Source organism: Muscardinus avellanarius, assembly GCF_963383645.1.
Source record: "Muscardinus avellanarius genome assembly, chromosome: 15".
Classification (NCBI taxonomy): Eukaryota; Metazoa; Chordata; class Mammalia; order Rodentia; family Gliridae; genus Muscardinus; species Muscardinus avellanarius.
Genome location: NC_137801.1, coordinates 36,077,470 through 36,097,256, shown reverse-complemented (window position 1 = coordinate 36,097,256; position 19,787 = coordinate 36,077,470). Strand labels below are relative to the sequence as shown.

Below are 19,787 nucleotides of genomic sequence, written 5' to 3'. Positions count from 1 at the left end.
TAGAATGGAAACCAAACTAATCCATGTGCTCACAGCTGCACAATTCACAGTTCCCAAACTACGGACCCAGCCAAGATGTCCATCAGCAGATGAATGGGTTACCAGACCGTGGGGTATGTACACAATGGAAGTTTACTCAGACATAAAAGAAAAACAATCATCATTTTCAGGGAAATGAATGGAACTGGAGGACATTATGCCAAGTGATTTAAGTCAGTCACAATAAGAAATTAGATGCTTTCCCTAATATGGGAAAGCTTAGGGAGAAAATGGGTCATAGGAGGAACTCTAGACGAAAGGAGATTCTATAGATGAGCAAATAACTGAGGGGAGCGGAGGGGGGAAGAAGGAAACTAATGTTCATGCTAACAAGCATGTCAAAGTCGCTGGTCCAAACATGAGAAGAGGGGAGGTGGAGGGGAGGGGCGGGAATTGGGTGATTGTGCAGGGATGCCTCCATCTTGTGCTCCATTAAGATGTATGACTACAGTGCACCAGTAAAAAGTTAAAGGAGTAGTCAGGTCTGGTGGTGCGCCTCTTATACTTGGGAGGCTGAGACAGGAGGACTGGAGGTTTGAGGCCAGCCCTATCGATTTAGCAAGACCCTGTTTAAGAAAAAAAAGGGGGTGGAACCTGAGAGTCAGAGAGGGAGGAGGAAGGGCCTGAGGAGACTGGCCAGGTCTGTAGTCTACTAGCCTGAAGGAGCTCACCGTGGGTTCTTGGTTTTGAACTTTTGTGTGTGTGTGTGTGGTACTGGGGATGCAACCCAGGGGCTTTCTACCTCCAAACTACACTCCCTATTTATTATTTATTTTGAAACGGTCTTGGTAAGTTGCGGAGGTCCTCAGTAAGTAGCTGAGGCTGGCTGCAAACCTGTGATCCTCCTGTTTCAGCCTCCTAAGTACTAGGGTTACAAGCATAGGCTATTTTAAAATACAGTCTTGGCTGGGTGTGGTGGTGCACGCTTGTAACCCCTGCATTTGGGAGGCTGAGATGGGAGGATCGCGGTTCACAGACAGCCTCAGCTACTTAGGCCCTCTGCAACTCAGTGAGACCCTGTTTCAAAATAAAGAATTAAAAATGGGCAGGAAATATAGCTCGGAGGTCGAATGCCCCTGGGTTCCATCCCCAGAACCACAATAAATAAATAAATAAAATAAATAAATAAATAAATAAATAATAGGGCTGGGGGGGTGTGGTGTGGAGGTTGAATGCCCCTGGGTTCTATCCCCAGTACCACAAAAAAGTGTGTGTGTGTGTGTGTGTGTGTGTGTAATGTATAGTGTCACTCGGTTGCTGAGGCTCTCAGGGAATGCTGAGCTTGGCCTTGAACCTTTGCCCTTCCTGTTTCAGCCTCCCAAGTATGGGAATTATAGGCTTGTGCCACTTTACCCAGCTGCCTTTATTCTTCATAATTACTCAGCGTGTGGTATTCAGCTCTAGCAGTTAAGAGCGGTGTATGGTGGGTATCTAGTTGTAATGGTATTTATATCCCACTGAGTGCATTTATACAGCTCATTTCATAACTCAGTAAGAAGGTAGAAACACCCAGTGTGGTGGCTCATGCCAGCCACGCTAAGTACAACAGTAATCACACTTCTTGCAACTCAGTATTTGAAAGTTTTTAGACGTTGAATTTAAATAGGCAAAGGGGTGCAAGTGTGGTGTTAGATGCTTGCGATCCCAGCTGCTTGAGAGGCCAAGGCAGGATGATTGAAAGTTCCTGGCCAAAACTAATGCATGTGTATCTATGTTCATAGCTGCGCGATTCACCACAGCCAAACTACGGAACCAGCCAAGATGTCCGTCAACAGATGAATGGATTACAAAACTGTGGGATATGTACACAATGGAATTTTACTCAGCCATTAAAAAAACTCAGTTACGCCATTTTCAGGGCAATGGATGGAACTGGAGGACATTATGCTAAGTGAGATTAGTCAGTCACAAAAAGTAAGAAAGCAGATGCTTTCCCTAATATGTGAGAGCTAGGGAGAAATGGGTCATAAGAAGAACTCCAGATGAAAAAGGAAATCTTATAGAGGAGCAACAAGACAACCTAAAAGAGGAGAAAGGAGGGGGAAAGAGGAAATTCTCTAAAACACACAATGTACTTAAACATATCGAAGTCAACCACTAAGCCAAGCAAAGGAAGGAGAGGCGGGAAGGGAATGGGGTGGGAATTGGGTAGGGGTTAAATCAGTGATGTGTACATGTCTGTACACATGAGTTTTTTTTATCCCAATATGATGTATGAATATAATGCACCAGTAAAAAATTTAAAAAAAAAAGAAAGTTCCTGGCCAGCCTTGGCAACTTAGACCCTGTCTCCGCCCCCCCCCCTAAAAAAAAAAAGAGGGAGAGGTGTTGGGATTTAAGTGGTAAAGCACTTCCCTAGCGTGTGTAAGTCTCATCCGAGCCTGTCTGGGAGTGCTTGCAGGTCGCGGGCAGCGTGCTGGCTGTGCTCTGGGAAACGTCACAGTAGCCAGCCCTGAGTGAGGAGAGGAGTGGACAGGCCATGCGCAGTCCCCTCTACTGTTAGCAGCTGTCATTGCACAGGCTAGAGCCGAAAATTCTGGCCTTTGTGTGGCTCTGTAGTGCCTGGAGTGGATGTGGCTGCAGACATGGGACCTGCTTACCCAGGTCGGGGGCTATACGGCTGACTTCCCAGGGAGCTGCTTGGGAAACTCAAATGGGAAGCAGGGCCGGGCAGAACATCCAGGAATAGCGCCCTTTAGATGACAGTGTGCACCCATGTTCTGACACAGCCACACGGAGACACCCGCTTTCCCTTGCCCTCTCTGTCCATGGTCACTGGCGCTTGTCAGGATCCTTTGGGTCTGCTTCAGGGCCCAGCACAGGTCCCTCACTGCCCAGCATGTGCGAGCAACCTGGACTCTGCTAACTCCCAAGTACCGCTTCTGGTGTTAGAAGTGGTGAGCTGCCTCCCTGTCTACAGGGAAACGTTTCAGGAAGAAGCAGCTTAGTGCAGTTGGGTTTCAGCACAGCCGCAAGGTAAGAACAGACTAAGTTAGGGCCTGGCTTTTCCGTGGCAGAAAAGGAGGAGGTGGAGGCTACAGGGCCCACTCCTGGTGCCAGGGTGAAGTGCCAGAGTGGGCGCAGGAATCGGGGTCTTCTTGAGGGCATCTCTCCAGGCGGGGAGAACTGCACGCATCCTGGTTCCTCTGGGGGAGAGGGAGGTGGGGAAGGGGCAGTTGGGCAGGAATAGTGTTGGAGGGGCAGAGGAATGCTGGTCAGGTGCCACTGAGAGCTGTCGTGGCGCCAGCTTATGCGTGAGCTCTTGTGAGCTTGGAGCTCTGAGCCAGGAAGGAGGTGACGGCCGCTCAGGTCAGCCCTGCACCCCCGCCCAGGCTATGGAGGTGCCTTGCCACCTCGGCAGAATGTTCCGAATCCATTAAGACTTCATGGACTCCTAGCCGATCTCCCTCCCTGCTGAGGTCACCAGACCTCCGTGTTATACGGCAGATTAATTTGAAAATTGACTTGCAGCTGAAAGAGTTGGTGTTGACTTCAAAGTTCATTGGTGTTTAATTAGAGCCATCTCGAGACTAAACCTGCTCCCAGGAAAATTATTCTGATCGAATAATTAAAGAGAATAAAGGTTAGATTTGTGTTTCTGGCTAAGTCTGTGTTGCACTGAACATCTCCAAAACATGAATTCCATTAACCTTTCATGAACCAGTGTTAAATTGCTTTCAATTAGTTGTCATTCTAATTAAAGAATCATACAGAAGAGGCTTTGTTTATACTTGGTAGCTCTTATCTCTTCTCCAGAATGACATCCTTTTGAGAGTAATTTTTCTTCCTCTTCTTTTTTTTTTCTTTTTCCTCTGGTGCTGGGGATTGAAACCAGGGACATTTTACCTCTGAACTATACTCTCAGCCCTATTTTACTTTTTAATTAAAAAAATTTTTTTTTTGTATTGGGGAATTGAACCCAAAGGCATTCTATATCTGAGCAATTCTTTTTTATTCTAAAACAAGGTCTTAGTAAGTTACTGAGGCTGGCCTTGAACCTGAGATCCTCTTGTCTCAGACCCCCAAGTACTGGGATTTCAGGCATGTACCACCATGCCTAGCCATTTTTCTAACTTGTTTTTTGGATGGGGGGGTGTACTTGGAACTGAACCCAGGGGTATTCTACCTCCAAGCTACACACCCCCAGCCCTATTTTTTATTTTGAAATAGGGTCTTTAAGTTGCCGAGGCTGGCTGCGAACCCACTATCCTCCTGTCTCAGCCTCCCAAGTACTGGGATTAGATGTGTGTGCCAACATGTCTGGCTTCTAACTTTATATATATTTATTTTTGGTAGGGATTGAACCCAGGGACATTCTACCTCTGAGCTATACTCTCAGCCCTATTTTACTTTTTAATTAAAAAAATTTTTTTTTGGTATTGGAGATTGAACCCAAAGGCATTCTATATCTGAGCAATTCTATTTTATTATGAAACTGCTACAGCATCTCGTGCAGGCCTTGAGCAAAAGCTCGGCCAGGGGACTCGCAAAAGCCTAAGTCCCCCACGAGCATCATCAGCATCGCCTTCAAAAAATTATTTCAAGATTATTTAGATTAATATGTGTAATTGGAATTTTATGTATAAGCATAAATGTGCAGTGACATGTGAGAGACTCAATCAGCAAAGATCTTTTTTTTCCCCAAGGACAAAGTTGGGGCCAAAGATTACATTCAAGCTGACCTTAGTTTGGGCCAACATATAAGATTAAGTTCAAGCTGACCTTGTGATATGAGGCAAAGCATACTTTCTATGATTTATTAAATGTCTGGCACCCTGCCCTGAAGTCTGTTAAAGACTTTATCTGTCCTTGAAGTTTTCTGCTTGCATGACTGTGGTTTTGTCTATCCTGCCAAGGAAGAAAGTATAAAGATTGTAGCAAGTCCTGAATAAAGTTAGAGAAGCTTGCATCTGGTCAGTATGTCAAGTCTTCTCTCTCGCCACCTCGACCCTTCTCTCACCAACACACGACCCCTGACTCCTGCTAGGGCTGGACCCCGGCATGAAACAAGGTCTTAGTAAGTTACTGAGGCTGGCCTTGAACCTGAGAGCCTCCTGTTTCAGCCTCCCAAGTGCTAGGATTACAGGCATGTGTCACCATTCCTCACTTTTTTTTTTGGGGGGGGTACTGGGGTTCCTGGAAACCCTTCTACCTCTGAACTATACTCCCAGACACCTATTTTTTATATTTTTATTTGGAAACAGGGTCTCTTAAGCCAGCAAGGTTGGCTTTGAACCTACACGATCCTCCTGTCTCTACCTCCCAAGCGCAGGGATTACATGCATGTGCCACCACATCCGACTACTTTTTGTTTTGACAGTCTAAGTTGCTGAGAGCCTTGCTAAATTGCTGAGGCTGACTTCAAACCTGGCATCTTCCTGTCGGCCTCCCAAGCACTGTTTCCAGGTGTGTGCCCGCAGGCCTGGCCATTTTTCTTAACTTTGATCCTGCCTGTCCACTGAGCCCATGGTCAGGACTGTTCACTGAGCATCAGAGACCAAGTCAGAGAAGCAGGCGCAGGTGCAGCCTGCTTCTCCTAGCTGTGGCTAGGCTGAGGTGTGGACAGCCGAGGCGCAGGTGTGGGTCCTGCTGAGGCTGGACTGAGGTGTGGACAGCCGAGGCAGCCAGGCCGGCTGGGGTGGCTGCGGAGGAAGCCTGGTTTTCCAGGAAGACTTGTGCGGGCAGGAGAAGCAGGCTGCTCTTCGAAGCCTGTGGTGTAGCTCACTCAGCTTTCATGCCCTGCGTGTGGGTGGCCTTGCACCTGCGAGGGAAGGACGTCAGTCCTCTTCCTGGCCGGTCAGCGGTCTCAGTGTCCTGAGAGCCAGGGCTCCCAGGCTCCTGCACGGTAGACAGCACTGTCACTGCTCTGGGACTGAGCTGTTTCTGGTCATCCAGCGTTATTTTGTGTGCTTTTTTCCTGATCAGTTATGGTTGCGATGAGTGTCAATCAAGGCAGAATTTCTAGGCCCATGCAGGCTTCCTCAAGGAGACTTTCAGAGCCCAGGGGGCTCCACGAGGTCAGAGATTCCACCTGCTCCTGTGTCCGGGCACCCGGTGTCGGGGGATTGGCTGGCCTCTGCTGTGAGCTGGGTTTGGAGGTGCCTCTGCGGTCTGGATCTGGGCAGAAGGGATGGCTGACTCCACTTGAGATGACAGGCCTGCGCCTCGGGCCAGGTTCTGAGCGTCACCAGCGGTCCCCACTGCCTGGGCACCGCTTCTGGCTCCCACGAGGCTTTTGTGCTTTGGGGTTATCACCAGGTGCCCCATTTGTCCGTTCCCGCGGGGCTTCTCCGTGAGCAGATCTGGGGTCGCCTGAGGATGGGCACCCAGTCTTCCTGTCAGTCTGTGTCACCAGTAACCTTTGAGGCACAATCGCTGTGTGGGGTAGTGGAGACACAGGGAGGCGACTCCCCTGGCCTCTGGAGCACGTGCCGACCACAATCAGAGTGCAGAGCTGTCCTCGGCAGCCTGGGACTCAGGAAGGCAGTGGCACCGGGTGGGGGAGCAATTCCCTGAGGGCCACTGCTTAAATTGCATGTGCATATAACCCCAATACTGGGAGGCTGAGACAGGAGGATGGCAGGTTTGAGGCCAGCTTCAGTAACTTAGCGAGACCCTGATTCAAAACAAAAGAGAAAGGGCAGGGGCGTGGCCTAGTGGGAGAGTGCCGGGGTCCAAGCCTCAGTGTCCCCCCAGCCCCAGTGGCACATGGTGGGCGTCGTGGGAAAGGCCTTCTGGCTGGAAGAGCAAGCGTGGACAGGAGAGCCTCTTGGTGTGCTGAGGGTGGAGTGGGGGGAAGAGAGGAACGCAGGACCCACGCCCAGACTCAGGGAAACCAGCCCAGGGAAACCTCCTGGGGCCTCTGCCTGGGGAGCCGCCAGCGTGGGTTGGGGGCTGACCTCTGAACTCAGCGTTCCCTTGGTGTCTGTGAACCCAAGGTGCCCGTGTGGAGGACAGAGACTCAAGGCATTCCAGCAGTTATGAGAGATGATGGGCTGGGAGCCGTGGGTGCGCATGACAGGAGGGACAGAAGCTGACGGTTGGACAATTGGACTTCAGAGCAGGGGAGGAGGAGGTGCTCCAGGGGAGGAGGAGGTGCTCCAGGGAAGGAGGAGGTGCTCCAGGGGAGGGAGGAGGTGCTCCAGGGGAGGAGGAGGTGCTCCAGGGGAGGGAGGAGGTGCTCCAGGGGAGGAGGAGGTGCTCCAGGGGAGGGAGGAGGTGCTCCAGGGGAGGAGGAGGTGCTCCAGGGGAGGAGGAGGTGCTCCAGGGGAGGAGGAGGTGCTCCAGGGGAGGGAGGAGGTGCTTCAGGGGAGGAGGAGGTGCTCCAGGGGAGGGAGGAGGTGCTCCAGGGGAGGAGGAGGTGCTCCAGGGGAGGGAGGAGGTGCTCCAGGGGAGGAGGTGCTCCAGGGGAGGGAGGAGGTGCTCCAGGGGAGGAGGAGGTGCTCCAAGGGAGGAGGAGGTGCTCCAGGGGAAGAGGAGGCATTCCAGAGGAGGAGGAGAGGCTCCAGGGGAGGAGGAGGAGCTCCAGGGAAGGGGGAGGTGGTTCTCCAGGGGAGGAGGAGGCACTCTAGGGGAGGAGGAGGAGGTGCTCCAGGGGAGGCGGAGATGCTCCAGGGGAGAAGGAGGCGTTCCAGAGGAGGAGGAGGAGGTGATCCAGGAGAGGAGGAGGGGGTGACCCAGGGGAGGAGGAGGAGGCTCTCCAGGGGAGGAGGAGGTGGTGCTCCAGGGGAAGAGGAGGTGGTTCAGGGGAGGAGGAGGTGCTCCAGGGGAGAAGGAGGAGGTCCTCCATGGGGTAAAGGAGGAGAAGGTGCTCCAGGGGAGGAGGAGGAGGAGGTCCTCCATGGGGAAAGGAGGAGGAGGAGGTTCAGGGGAGGAGGAGGTGCTCCAGGGGAGGAGGAGGAGGTGCTCCAGGGTGATTGGCTTGGCCCCGGGGTTGGGGTGGGGTCGGGGTGAATGAGGCACCACAGCTCTGTTGGACAAAGCATGTTGCTGGGGGTCCCCCAGGCACAGAATCCAGTGGGCACTGGGTGGGAGCTGAGGCCGGCTGGGGTGGAGACACACAGTGAGCTCCTACACGGGCAGGCGCTGGCTGCCATGTTCAGGGGCTGCATGCACTCCTCTGGTGAGGAAGTACAGTGAGAGACGTGGAAACCTCATGCTTCAGGGCGGGTAGTAAAAGCCTGTGGTGGCTCATGAAGAAGAGAAGGAAGGTAGACAACAGATGAACAGACGACTCCAGTTCCTGAAGTCAAAGCCAAGGCAAAAGCAAGCGGCAGAGCCAGAGGCCCGAGCAGAGGTGCCCTGAGGGGGACAGGACGCACTCTGAGGGGGACGCGCGGCGCCTGCCTCTGGGGGCAGTCACGCGGGTGTGTGCCTTGTTTATACAGGCACACCAAGGCTTGAGAACCTCATTGTAAGTTATGCTTTGAAAAAAAAAATCTTAAAGAAGGGAAAGGAAAATGGAGGTAGGAAGGAAAAAAGGCCAGGAAGGAAGAAAGAAGCCTGGAGCAGGAGGTGCCAGGGGAGGACAGAGCTTTCAAGACAGGCCGGCGGCAGGTGTCGCTCAGGCCCAGGGGTCAGGCCGGCATCCGTCCTCACAGCGTGCAGTGAGCGTGGCACCAAGAGATGGGAGCTGAGGTCCTCGGGGCAGGGTGCACCTGGGAACTCGCGCGCTTTCCACAGCTCCCAGCAGTGCCAGTGACCACGTCTGTGGCTTCCCGAGTGCCCTCTTGGGCGAATCCTGTGTTTAAGTTTGATTATGTTTAATGAAAAAATATAATTGACTACTATGATTTAATTAAAATCCTTCCTTCTATTTTAATGGTAGAGTTTCCCATAGAAACCACTCCAGCCTTGGCGGCTGTGAATGGCAGCTTTATCGAGGAGCCACCTGCAGGCTTTCCCGGCCTCCCCCACAATCTGTCACATCTTGTTGCTCACGGCTTCCAGTGCAAACACCGTTTATTGTGAGGCAGTTCAGCTGGGATCTGGCGGGGACAGCCTTCCCTGCGCCCTGGTGCAAGGATAGTTCCATGGTTCTCGTGTTCCAGGAAGGCCGGGCCCCCTCGGGCCGCAGGGGCAGAGTCCGTGCTCTCCCAGGCTGTCTCTCCCCTCGGCCCCCATGCTTGGCGGACCAGGCCCTTCATCTTTGCTTGGAAGTGAGAGATGGTCCTTGGGCAGCACCTAGACTCGCTGCCCACCGCTGCACATGGTTGCCTGGGGCGAGTGATTGCCCTCAGTTCAGGCCCTTCCCTGGGGCTGTGCTCACTGCCCCGCACAGTCACGTGTCACTAAGGGAGGGGATGTTTGCCGCTGGGCCTGGCACAGTGTCACACGTCTGTCATCCTGGTTATTTGGGAGGCTGAGACTGGAGATCACAGGTTTGAGACCAGCCTCAATAATATAGAGACTGTTTCAAAATAAAAAATAAAACCTGGGGATGTAGCTCACAGGTAAAACCCCTGAGTTCAAACCCCTCACACATACACAAAACAAAAAACTGCAGTTAGGTGATTTTTTCCATATGTGGAAATCACAAAATGTACTTTAAAAAAAAAAAAAACTAAAAACTAAAACAACAGGTGTAGTGGTGCATGCCTGTATTTCTAGTACTTGGGAGGCCGAGGCAGGATTGTGAGTCTGAGGTCGCCTAAGGTAACTTAGCAAGATCCTGTCTAAAACAAAAAACAAACAAACAAACAAAAAAAAAAACAAGAAAAAGAGAAAACTAAGACAACTCGTGTCACTAGGTAATATAACATGGGACCGAGGGTGTGACGGGACTGTGGCTGGTTTGCTTTTGTTTTTTGCTTTTGTTTTGCAGTACTGGGGATGGAACCCAGGGGCAGTCTACCTCTGCTACACCCCCAGCACTATTTTGTATCCTTTAAATGAAACAGGGTCTCAATGAGTTGCAAAGGGCCTCACTAAGTAGCTGAGCCCCTAAGAAATCTGTGATCCCCCTGTCTCCGCCTCCCAAATGCCGGGGTTACAAGCAATGTGCCCCACACCCGGCTTAAAGGTTTTAAGGTGGTGACCTAGGAGGCGGGATGGAGTTGGATGGCGCCAAGGACCAGGGTCCCGTGAGAGTTTGAGTCCCAACAAGGGGATTCTTGGCTCAGCTTAGAATTAATTCATCTTCTAAATGGAAATGTCAAAGCCTGGCAAACATTCTTGCTAATGACTCTGGTGATGGAGCTGTTCGGGGCAGCAAACAGTAGGCCATGTGAAAATGGATTTTGCCAGTGCAGCAAGTGGGCCTGTCACTCTCGGGGAAAGTCTGATGACCCAATCCCAGCACTGCAGCAGTCTCTGGCCCCCTAAAGACAGTGACATTCTCACCTTCTGTTTCATTTTCTTCTGCCTGAGGAAAGTGACTCAATCCAAGCACCTGGGGCGGGAGCGGGCTGAGTGGCTTCCAGAGAGAGCGTTTTCCAAGGAGGGAGTGAGTAGCACCGACACTCAGACCCATCAGAAGCCGAACAAGCTGAGTTCAAAATGCCCCAGCAGCAGAGAAACAAAGGCCACGGTGCTGTTGGCCTCGCCCCCTGGTGGGCGGGCGTCATACTGTTTATATACAGGGTGAGCAACCCTCATCTGAAAACCGCAATTTGAAGTTTTTTGAGCACAAGATGGTGCCACGGGTAGGAAGTCCACACCTGACCTCGTGAGATGGAAGTGACCTCGTGATCACAGTGAGAATGCAGGCACATAAGAATAGCATATAAAATCACTGTCAGGCCGGGCGTGGTGATGCACGCTTGTAATCCCCGCGCTTGGGAGGCAGAGACAGGAGGATCGTGCTGGTTCAGAGCCAGCCGTGCTGGCTTAAGAGACCCTGTTTCCAAATAAAGAAATATAAAATAGGTCTGGGAGTGTAGCCCGGAGGGAGAAGGGCTTCCAGGAACCCCAGTACCACCAAAAAAGAAAAAAAAATCACTGTCGGGCTAACGTATACTTGAAACATCTGTAAATTTCATGCTTGAGTTGGTGCTATATATATAATATATAAAAATATAAAATATATATGTTTTTTTTTTGTGGTACTGGGGGTGGAACCCAGGGCCATTCTACCTCCGAGCTATACCTCATGCCCTATTTTTTATTCTTTATTCTGAAACAGGGTCTCGCTGAGTTGCGGAGAACCTCACTAAGTAGCTGAGTGGCTGCAAACAGCGATCTTCCTGTCTCAGCCTCCTGAATGCTGGGATTACACGCCTGCGCCCCCATCCCCGGCTTCATTATGTATATTCTAGCACCTCAGAAGTGCCAGCAGCACAATTCGTTTTTCTCCTGGAGCCGGGTGGAACAGACTATTTGGGCACTCGACTTTCCGTTTACCCAGCTCTGCCACTGACCGGGGGAGAATGCCAGCCCTGACCTGGTCACCACGTCACTGGCCCCGGTGCTGGCTCGGGGTGCGCCACTGCTGACAGCGGTGGGAGCGAATCCGCAGAGGGCAGGCTTTAAGAATCCCGTGACTTTTCCCAGGCTGTGTGCTGGTTTGATTGTGATCAGTGAAGAATGAAATGGGATGACCAGGCCTGAGGACTCTGCATTTCTTTAAAAGTTGTTTTTCCTCCCTGAAGCCATTTCTAATGGCACCTACTTCGTTTTCCGTTCCTTTGGTGCAATCTTGTAAAAGTATACACTGCCAGGAGCTGAAATTGGCCTCTGGAGCTGATTTTGCTTAATCCCACTGAGATATCTAGTCATCAGCACCAGCGATTCTCATCTCTGACGATGGATGGCTCCCTAGGAAAGTCGATTTTCAGGACGACATGACTCCACTGCTGAGAAGGAAGAGCGCTGAGCCCCACGGCTGGACATGGCTGTGTGGGGCGGGAAATGGGGACAAATGTGACTAACGTTTGGCCAATGAGAGAGAGAAGCTGCCATGGCAAACTCAAAAATGGAAACTGCCCAAACCCTGGGAGATGGGAGAGCCATGTCTTTGCTTAGATAGGTTTAACTGAACACTCAGGACTAGGGACTTCTGTGCTGACTGGTCAAAGGTGGCAGGGAGTGCAGGAGGGAGAGAGCCTGGTCGCAGGGATGGCAGCAGAGGCCTGTCTTGGAAGGGGCCCTCCCGCCTGGAGTGTTCAGAATCCAAAGCTGCCATTTCCAGTGCCGGATTACTTTCTCTGTCCTTATACCAGTCTTAAAACCTTCCTGCCAGTTTAGCCTGGTCCATGTTTTCTTCTTAGAATAATCACTCACTATTCCACGGTACACAGATCCTGCCACTGGAAAGTATAGGGGCTGGCCGCGCGGACCCCGGGGGCTGGCGCATGTGACTTCACGCTCTGCCAGTTGCATTTAGTTATCTGGGTAAGTTGAGTACCTGGGTAAGCCGTTCTGTTCCTTAAGTTTCCTCATCTGTAAAATGGCATTCAGGATTCTGGAAAGGACTGGTTAAATTAGTGCATGTTAAGCACATCATTATTAGGTGTTTACTGTCATTGTTGAATAACATCTGGTCGTATGGCCCCCTACGACTTTAAACATTGCGCACCTAAGGTTTTGCTTCAGTTCATTTCTCCACGATTTTATCCTTTGATGAACAGATGTAGTAACAGGTTTACCTGCCAGATTTCTGGATTGGCAAAATCTTAACAAATAACACATAGTTATCAGTAAACATGGTCTTCTGAGGACATCACTCAGAGAGGGACACTGGGCACAAAAATGACACAGGTGACCCTGCCGGAGGAGACGAGACTTCCTTTTGTGTGTTTTGAGCCATCTGTTCTTCTCCCTGTTCTGTCCAGGCTGGGAAGTTCTTTATATCCCTAGAGCTTTAAGACCACAGGGCTCTATTACTAAAGTTCCGGTTCCCTTGGGAAGAGGTGAGTCGGTCGGCACAAGCTGAGCCGCATCACCTGAGCCCTGGGGAGGGCGGCAGCTGCCCCTCCTGTCTGTGGAAGCACGCAAGCTTCCTGGCATGGCTGCTACTCAGCAGGGCCCCGGGGTTGGCTACTCAGCCTCCCTGTCTCACACCCGAAGCCTTAACTTCCCATGATTTCTCCATAGGTGAGCCCCATTTCTGGATTTCCTTATAATAAACACACTGTGTAGTGGGTTTGTTTTGGTGCCTGATGGCCATTCTTAGAATCAGTGAAAAAGGCATTCCTATTCCTGTGGGTTAGTCTGTGTGAATGGTTGTGGACATGTGGTCACTAAAGAATATACTGGAGAATGTATGAAATGCTCTGAACCTATTTGTCACAAAGAAAAATCTGTAGCAGCTGATTTAAGGCCGAGGGTGCAAGGAGGGAGGGGTGAGCGCAGGCACCATGGCCTACAGAGCTCACAAAGGCCGACATTGGGAGGCAGCCGGGCCAGATAACCAGGACCACCCAACGTCAAACACCGGAGGAGGTGCCGACAGAAGTAAATAAAACCAAGCTGTTCTCCTAGTAAATGGGAGCATAAATCAGAAGTATTTCCTCTGATGTTATGAGATGGTCAACTGATAATGCTTTCTTCTAAACTGCCATGTCTTCTGAAAACTGGTTAGTTATGGAAAAATAACAGCATGAATGAAGAGAATTTAGACGCATTTAGAGACAAAAGAAACATTTTTATTTTTTATTTTTTAATCTTCAAAAATTTCTGCCATGACACAGGAATGCATGATAGAAATGGCTCAACAATCTTCACATGAAACACTTGGATTCATTTTCATTCACAAGTTTTTCTAAAAACACCTACAATTTCATAATCCTACCCACTTTCAACCATTATCACAGATTTAACTGACCATTAAACAGTAGTCGCCAGCATTAGAGCGCTGGAACGCTTTCTGCGCATTAGTAGTGTCTTTGGAAACTACCACTCAAGAGTATCATGATTATAAGTCTCATTGTACATGGCAACCCCAAAGGTGACTGGCGTCTCCAAATAAACTCCCTGCTTTTCATGGAGAGCTGTATTTCCCAGGTACTTAAATGCACTTTCTTCTCCTCGCATTGTGTCCATCTCCCAGTACTTTTCTTGCAGGGAGTGCACATGCCGGCTGTGACGAGGCGCTCCTCTCTGTGACAGGTGGACACGGATGCCCGATGCTCGCTGGTGCTCTCTGATAACTATAGCAGAGCAACCGGAAGCCAGGCTGCTTGGAATCGCCATCTCTTCTTCTGAAGAGAACTACTTTGAGGTTTGTAAAAAACAGTTGTAAACAAAAGAGAAGAGATATACACAGACATACACATAGAGATCTATACTGAGTACTTTTGATGTGGTGCGTGTCTCTTCACTCAGAGACATGCACAAACACAGAATGTCTCCATTCGCCCCTCACACGCCCACACCCTTCCATACAGCGTGTGAATATAAATGTTGAGTGTCCTTGGGAGTTCACTGGAGTTTTCATATTACCAAACGATGATGAAATACCTGATATGTGTTACTCCTGAGAAGGTACTAGAAGGGAATGACAGTTCTGATGCACTTTGGAATGGCACAATCACGTAAACGCTTGCATACTTAAGACTTCTGAACGTATCCAAAGTTTCTAAACATGATCCGACCAAGACAAAACAACAAAAAAGTATCAAAACAATGCAGCAAGTTAAAAAATAAAACAAAAATTTTTTGTAATCAAAGTATAAACAAATGTAGGAAATGCATATGTCAGTAATTAAAGTAGGAAACATGTACTTAAGAAAAACATAATTATCTGACAAAACCTACACACTTTCCAATGCATAATACACGCACTGCCCCAATAGACAGCCACGTTTGATTTGCACATTGATAGCAACTCTATCGGAAAGAAAGTTACCACATATAGCAAGTCTGTTAAGTATGCAATTTATAAAAAAAATTACTGTGACTGTTATTCACACTTTTGTAAAAAAGGATTTGCAAATTTGCTGAATATCTTATTCCTCAGTATCATTAATTTGTATAAAAATTACAACCAATGAATTTTAAGCACCAATCCAATCACTTAAACTTACTGTTTATATTTCTCCTATTGAGGGTACAAACAGTGATAAAGGCTAAGCTAAAAATAGCCAGGCGATTATTACAGTCTGTTTTAAAGGCATGCGGTTTTTCTTCTTCCGTTCACTTGGCGGCCAAACATCAGAGAATGTTTAGGCTGGTGAAGGGCTCTGGAGGATCCTCCAGTTCTGATATGAATGGTTTACTGCACATTGAAAAGCGCTTCAACAAACCAATGCTTTCTCCGTCCTAGGATAAAATAGATCTGCACACAAGAAGTGGAGGACGGTTGTTCCTTGTTACAACTTAGAAAAGGCGGCACCTACATAGACTAACACGCACTTCTGGGCACCTACTGGTAGTGTAAGGAAATGGCGTTATCATTCAAGAAGGCAACATGACTGCACTTGGCAATAACGAAGTTTTCTTAAAGATTTTCCATGGGACATTTGGGTGGGAGGGATCTCAATGAGAGCACATTCCCACCCACCCCCAGTTTCTTTTTCTGCATCAGGAAAAAAAAAAAAAGGCAATCTGAGCCAGTAGACGAGCAACAGTGTTTGTGATGCCTCTGGTTGTTCCTGAAGAAAACACATTCAGATAACAAGGGGGTTTATTTTCAATCAGTACAACTGCTGTTTTTGTTTCCAGTATTGACATCCTATCACTTACATACACAGTGACTTCTGAGACATAATTATGTTTCAGTCTTCTCCTACTCTTAAGTTTGGTTAGTTAATGCACACCAAACGAAACCTTTGGGTTGACTGCATTTGAGACACTGAAGAAAACGTCGTATGGAAAACACATTCTTGATCCACAGTGACTCCACCACTGCGTACCCCATTATCTGAACTTTCCATGTAGTCACACCGAGCGGAGAAAAGCCGCGCAGGAGCCGGTCTAGGCCAGGGGAGGGGCGGCCGGCTCCCTCGCCTCCAGGGCCGGCTCCGGGCTGGTGGCGCCGAGGTCTGTGCGGCCCCCCTCGCCCCGCTCCTCGCTGTGGTTTTCGCTCGGCTCCGCAGTCTGTTCCAGGCTATTCTCCAAAGTGGTGGGAGAACTGCTCATTCTACTCTCTTCTTCAGTTGCTGCGTTTAAGAGCTGGGAAGGAGGCAGTGGAGGAGTATCAGACTGGATGACGCTTTCAACGGAGGAGATGGGGGCTTTGATTAGAGGAGTATCTGCTATCACCTCATTCTGCGGCAAAGATAACTTTTCCACAAGTTTCCACTGAATGATACTCATGTCTTTTCCACCAGTTGAAATCAGGTGACTGTCATTATGAGTAAAACTGACGTTGGTGACATGGCTGCTGTGGGCACTATACTTGTGACTGGGAGCCTGCAAGAAATAAAGCAGACAGGAAAATTATACTCATGCCTACATCCTGCTCACAGCAACGGGACGACGAAGGCAGGTAGTGTGGCCTGTGAACAGGTGACTCAAGTCATAGCTGAGGAATGGGCTGGCAGTGACTTCCTTTACCTCTTTATATGAAAGGAGAAACTTAACAGTGACTGGATATCTGTACTTTCACATCGTATGTTTAAAATATAAAGGTCTCAGCTGGGCGTGGTGGCGCATGCTTGTAATCCCAGCGCTTGGGAGGCTGAGGCAGAAGGATCTCACAGGTTTGAAGCCAGCCTCAGCTACTTAGTGAGGCTCTCAGCAATTTAGTGAGACCCTGTTTCCAAATAAAATATAAAATAGGTCTGGGAGTATAGGAGGTAGAAAGCCCCTGGGTTCCACCCCCAGTACCGCCAAAAAAAAAAAAAAAAAAAAAAGTATGTATATATATACATATGTCTCTTTCTCCTGGATGTCAGGTAGCATATTTGCTAGAGCTCTTGTGAGATGGCGAGTTTATCAGATTGGCAGAATTATAGGTGATTTAGGAAATAGAACTAAATTGCCCAAAATTCAAAATAGAAAACTCAACAATCAGCTGGGCGTGGTGACGCACGCTTGTAATCCCAGCACTGGGTGGCTGAGACTGGAGGATCGCAGTTTGCAGACAGCCTTGGCTACTACTTAGTGAGGCCCTTTGCAACTCAGTGAAAGCCTGTTTCAAAATAAAGACTAAAAAATAGGGCTGGGGGTGCAGCTCGGAGGTGGAATGCCCCTGGGTTCCATCCCCAGTACCACACACACACACACACACACACACACACACACACACACACACCTCAATAATCAACAAAAAGGAATAAAACATCAGCAGATGCTAATATGCACAGCTATCTTCTCCTCCTCCCCAGTGAGAAAGGGAATAAGCAGTCTGCCTTGCAGATGGCCCTGTTTTCCCTCTGTGCATCACTGCATCCCAGAAAGGAATCACCAATTGTACAAACATCTTCTTGCTAGGCACACAGACTTGTTCCCAAACAGTAAGCCTACGACACTGGCTTCTGTCGAGGTTACCTTTGCTTTGGAGCAGGGATACTGAAACAGATGGACTTTACAAAAGTCATCAGCAACGGCTATCACCTTCCTATTGTGGGATCGCACCAGCGCGTTGATGTCTGTCCCATCGGATCCTTCTGGCCAGACACCTTTGATACGGAAAAAGAGGAGTGTAGAAAAATTAGTCTAAAATGTAACTGTTAAATCCAAAGAGCTGCAAGATAGAAACTCTGACTTAATAGTTCTCAGTAGTAACCAGCAGGTGGTGCTAGTAAATTAATATCATCTTGACTTACCTCAAAAATAAGCTCTTCATTTAAAAAGTTTCTAGTGAAAGGCAAATTTATCACTTACTTACTTTTTTCTCTTTCTTTTCTTTTCTTTTTTTTTTTTTTGTAGTACTGGGGGTGGAACCCAGGGGCCTTCTACCTCTGGGCTATACTCTCAGACCTATTTTATATTTTATTTGGAATCAGGGTCTCACTAAGTTGCTGAGAGCCTCACTATGTAGCTGACGCTGGCTTTGAACCTGTGATCCGCCTGTCTCAGCCTCCCAAGTACTGGGATTACGAACTGTGCCACCACACCCAGCTTCACTTACTTACACAGCAAGATGCCAGAATAGAGCCATGGTACCAAGACTTTAAAGTGGCTTCTTGATCCTTTTCAGGCAAATGCCTCCCAGAAAATCTGAGACAGACCCTCTTTCCTTCCTTCCTTTCATTTCTTCTTAGTAGAGGGATCTAACCCAGGGGCATTTTATGTCTGAGCTAAATACCCAGCCCTTTTTATTTTGAAACAGGGTCTTGCTAAGTTACTGTGCCTGGCCTTCAACCTGTGATTCTGTCTGTCTCCCAGGTATTGGAGTTCAGGCATGCACCACCACGCCTGGCTTTGGAGACCTTTTTTCTTACGGAGCTGGATAGGCCATTCCCTAGCCTAGCAAGCTATCCCACAGAATTTTCCTGGAAACATTATTTATGTCTAAAGATGAGACATAAATGTACTTTCTTTTTTACTTTTTTTTGGGTGGTACTGGGGATGAAACCCTATTACCTCCGGGCTACACTCCCATACCTATTTTATATTTTATTTGGAAGCAGGGTCTCTTAAGCCAGTGAGGTTGGCTTCGAACCTGAGCGATCCTCCTGTCTCCACCTCCCAAGCGTGGGGATTACAAGTGTGTGCCACCAAGCCTGGCTCATATATACTTTCTGAATCATTAAGAGGCACTGGTGATCAAGTTAAACATTATTTGGCACGTCTAGTAGGCTACATTAAAACAATGGAACACTTAGGGGTTGAGATATTGGCCTCTTGTGGTGCAAAGCTACTCTAGAAAACAAGTATGTTTAGCCTGATGGCGCACGCTTGTAATCCCAGCATTCAGGAGGCTGAGACAGGAGGTTCGTGGACAGCCTCAGATAGTACTTAGGCCCTTTGCAACTGAATGAGACCCTGTTTCAAAATAAAAAATAAAAAATAGGGCTGGGGGTGTAGCTCGGTGGTAGAATGCCCCTGGGTTCCATCCCAGTACTGCAAAAAACAAACAAAACAACAACAAAAAATAAAACAAATATGTTTTTGGTAAATTTCCTAAGCAAGTCACAAAATTTTTAATTGATAGTTTGTGACAATAAATATTGTCTCATTAAAACAACCAGAAACGTTTCCACCAAAGTTTCACTCAGAATTATAAAATTGTGTATGGACAAGTGAGAATTACTTTGTCTTACATTCCTTCTTAGCCTATCAGAGGTTTCTCCATCCTAATAGCACCCATGTTTAAAACCCAATTATCAGAATACAGAGATGTACTGTTGAAGAGAAAATATAGTATTCTGGGTACTTGCTAATATTTTGGTGCTATATCCATATACGATATTTTAATTGCTCAGTAAAATATTTCTTTAATTCTTGGCAAAACAAGGCTTTATTATTTTAACTTTTCTATTTATCTTTTAGCACTTTCATAAGGAATCTAAGGATAGGAAGAGGCTTATGAATGTGTCACAGAGGACAGATTCCAAGAAATGTCCAAAACATCAGATTAGGAATAATCCCCAAATTTTATCTTCAGATAATGTTGACTGAAAATGGTTTTATATTTAGACATATGCTGCTGAAACAACTGAACAACCATAAGCAAAAGAGTAAGAATAATGAATGTTGGCAAGGACATGAAGAAACTAGAACTTTCATGTGCTCCTGGCGAGAGGGTAAAAGGTGCAGCCAGTTTGAAAAACAGTCCTCAAAAGGTACAATCTGAGCTGGGCATGGTGGCCCATGCTTGTAATCCCAGCATTTGAGAGGCTGAGACAGGAGGATTATGGTTTGTGGACAGCCTCAGCTACTTAGTGAGGCCCTTTGCAACTCAGTGAGACCCTGTTTACTGA

The 19,787-nt window shown here is 48.3% G+C and overlaps 1 protein-coding gene across 1 annotated transcript in view; it reads right to left on the bottom strand.

Moving 5' to 3' along the window:
* Window positions 1-15,891: 15,891 nt before the first annotated feature.
* EML4 (EMAP like 4) overlaps window positions 15,892-19,787 on the bottom strand; it is a gene marked incomplete at both ends in the record, with an annotated part of 85,607 nt that continues 81,711 nt past the window's right edge. Inside the window, 2 exon segments of the mRNA XM_080711357.1 lie at window positions 15,892-16,329; window positions 17,410-17,540. Of these exon segments, the coding sequence (XP_080567483.1) occupies window positions 15,892-16,329; window positions 17,410-17,540 (569 nt within the window).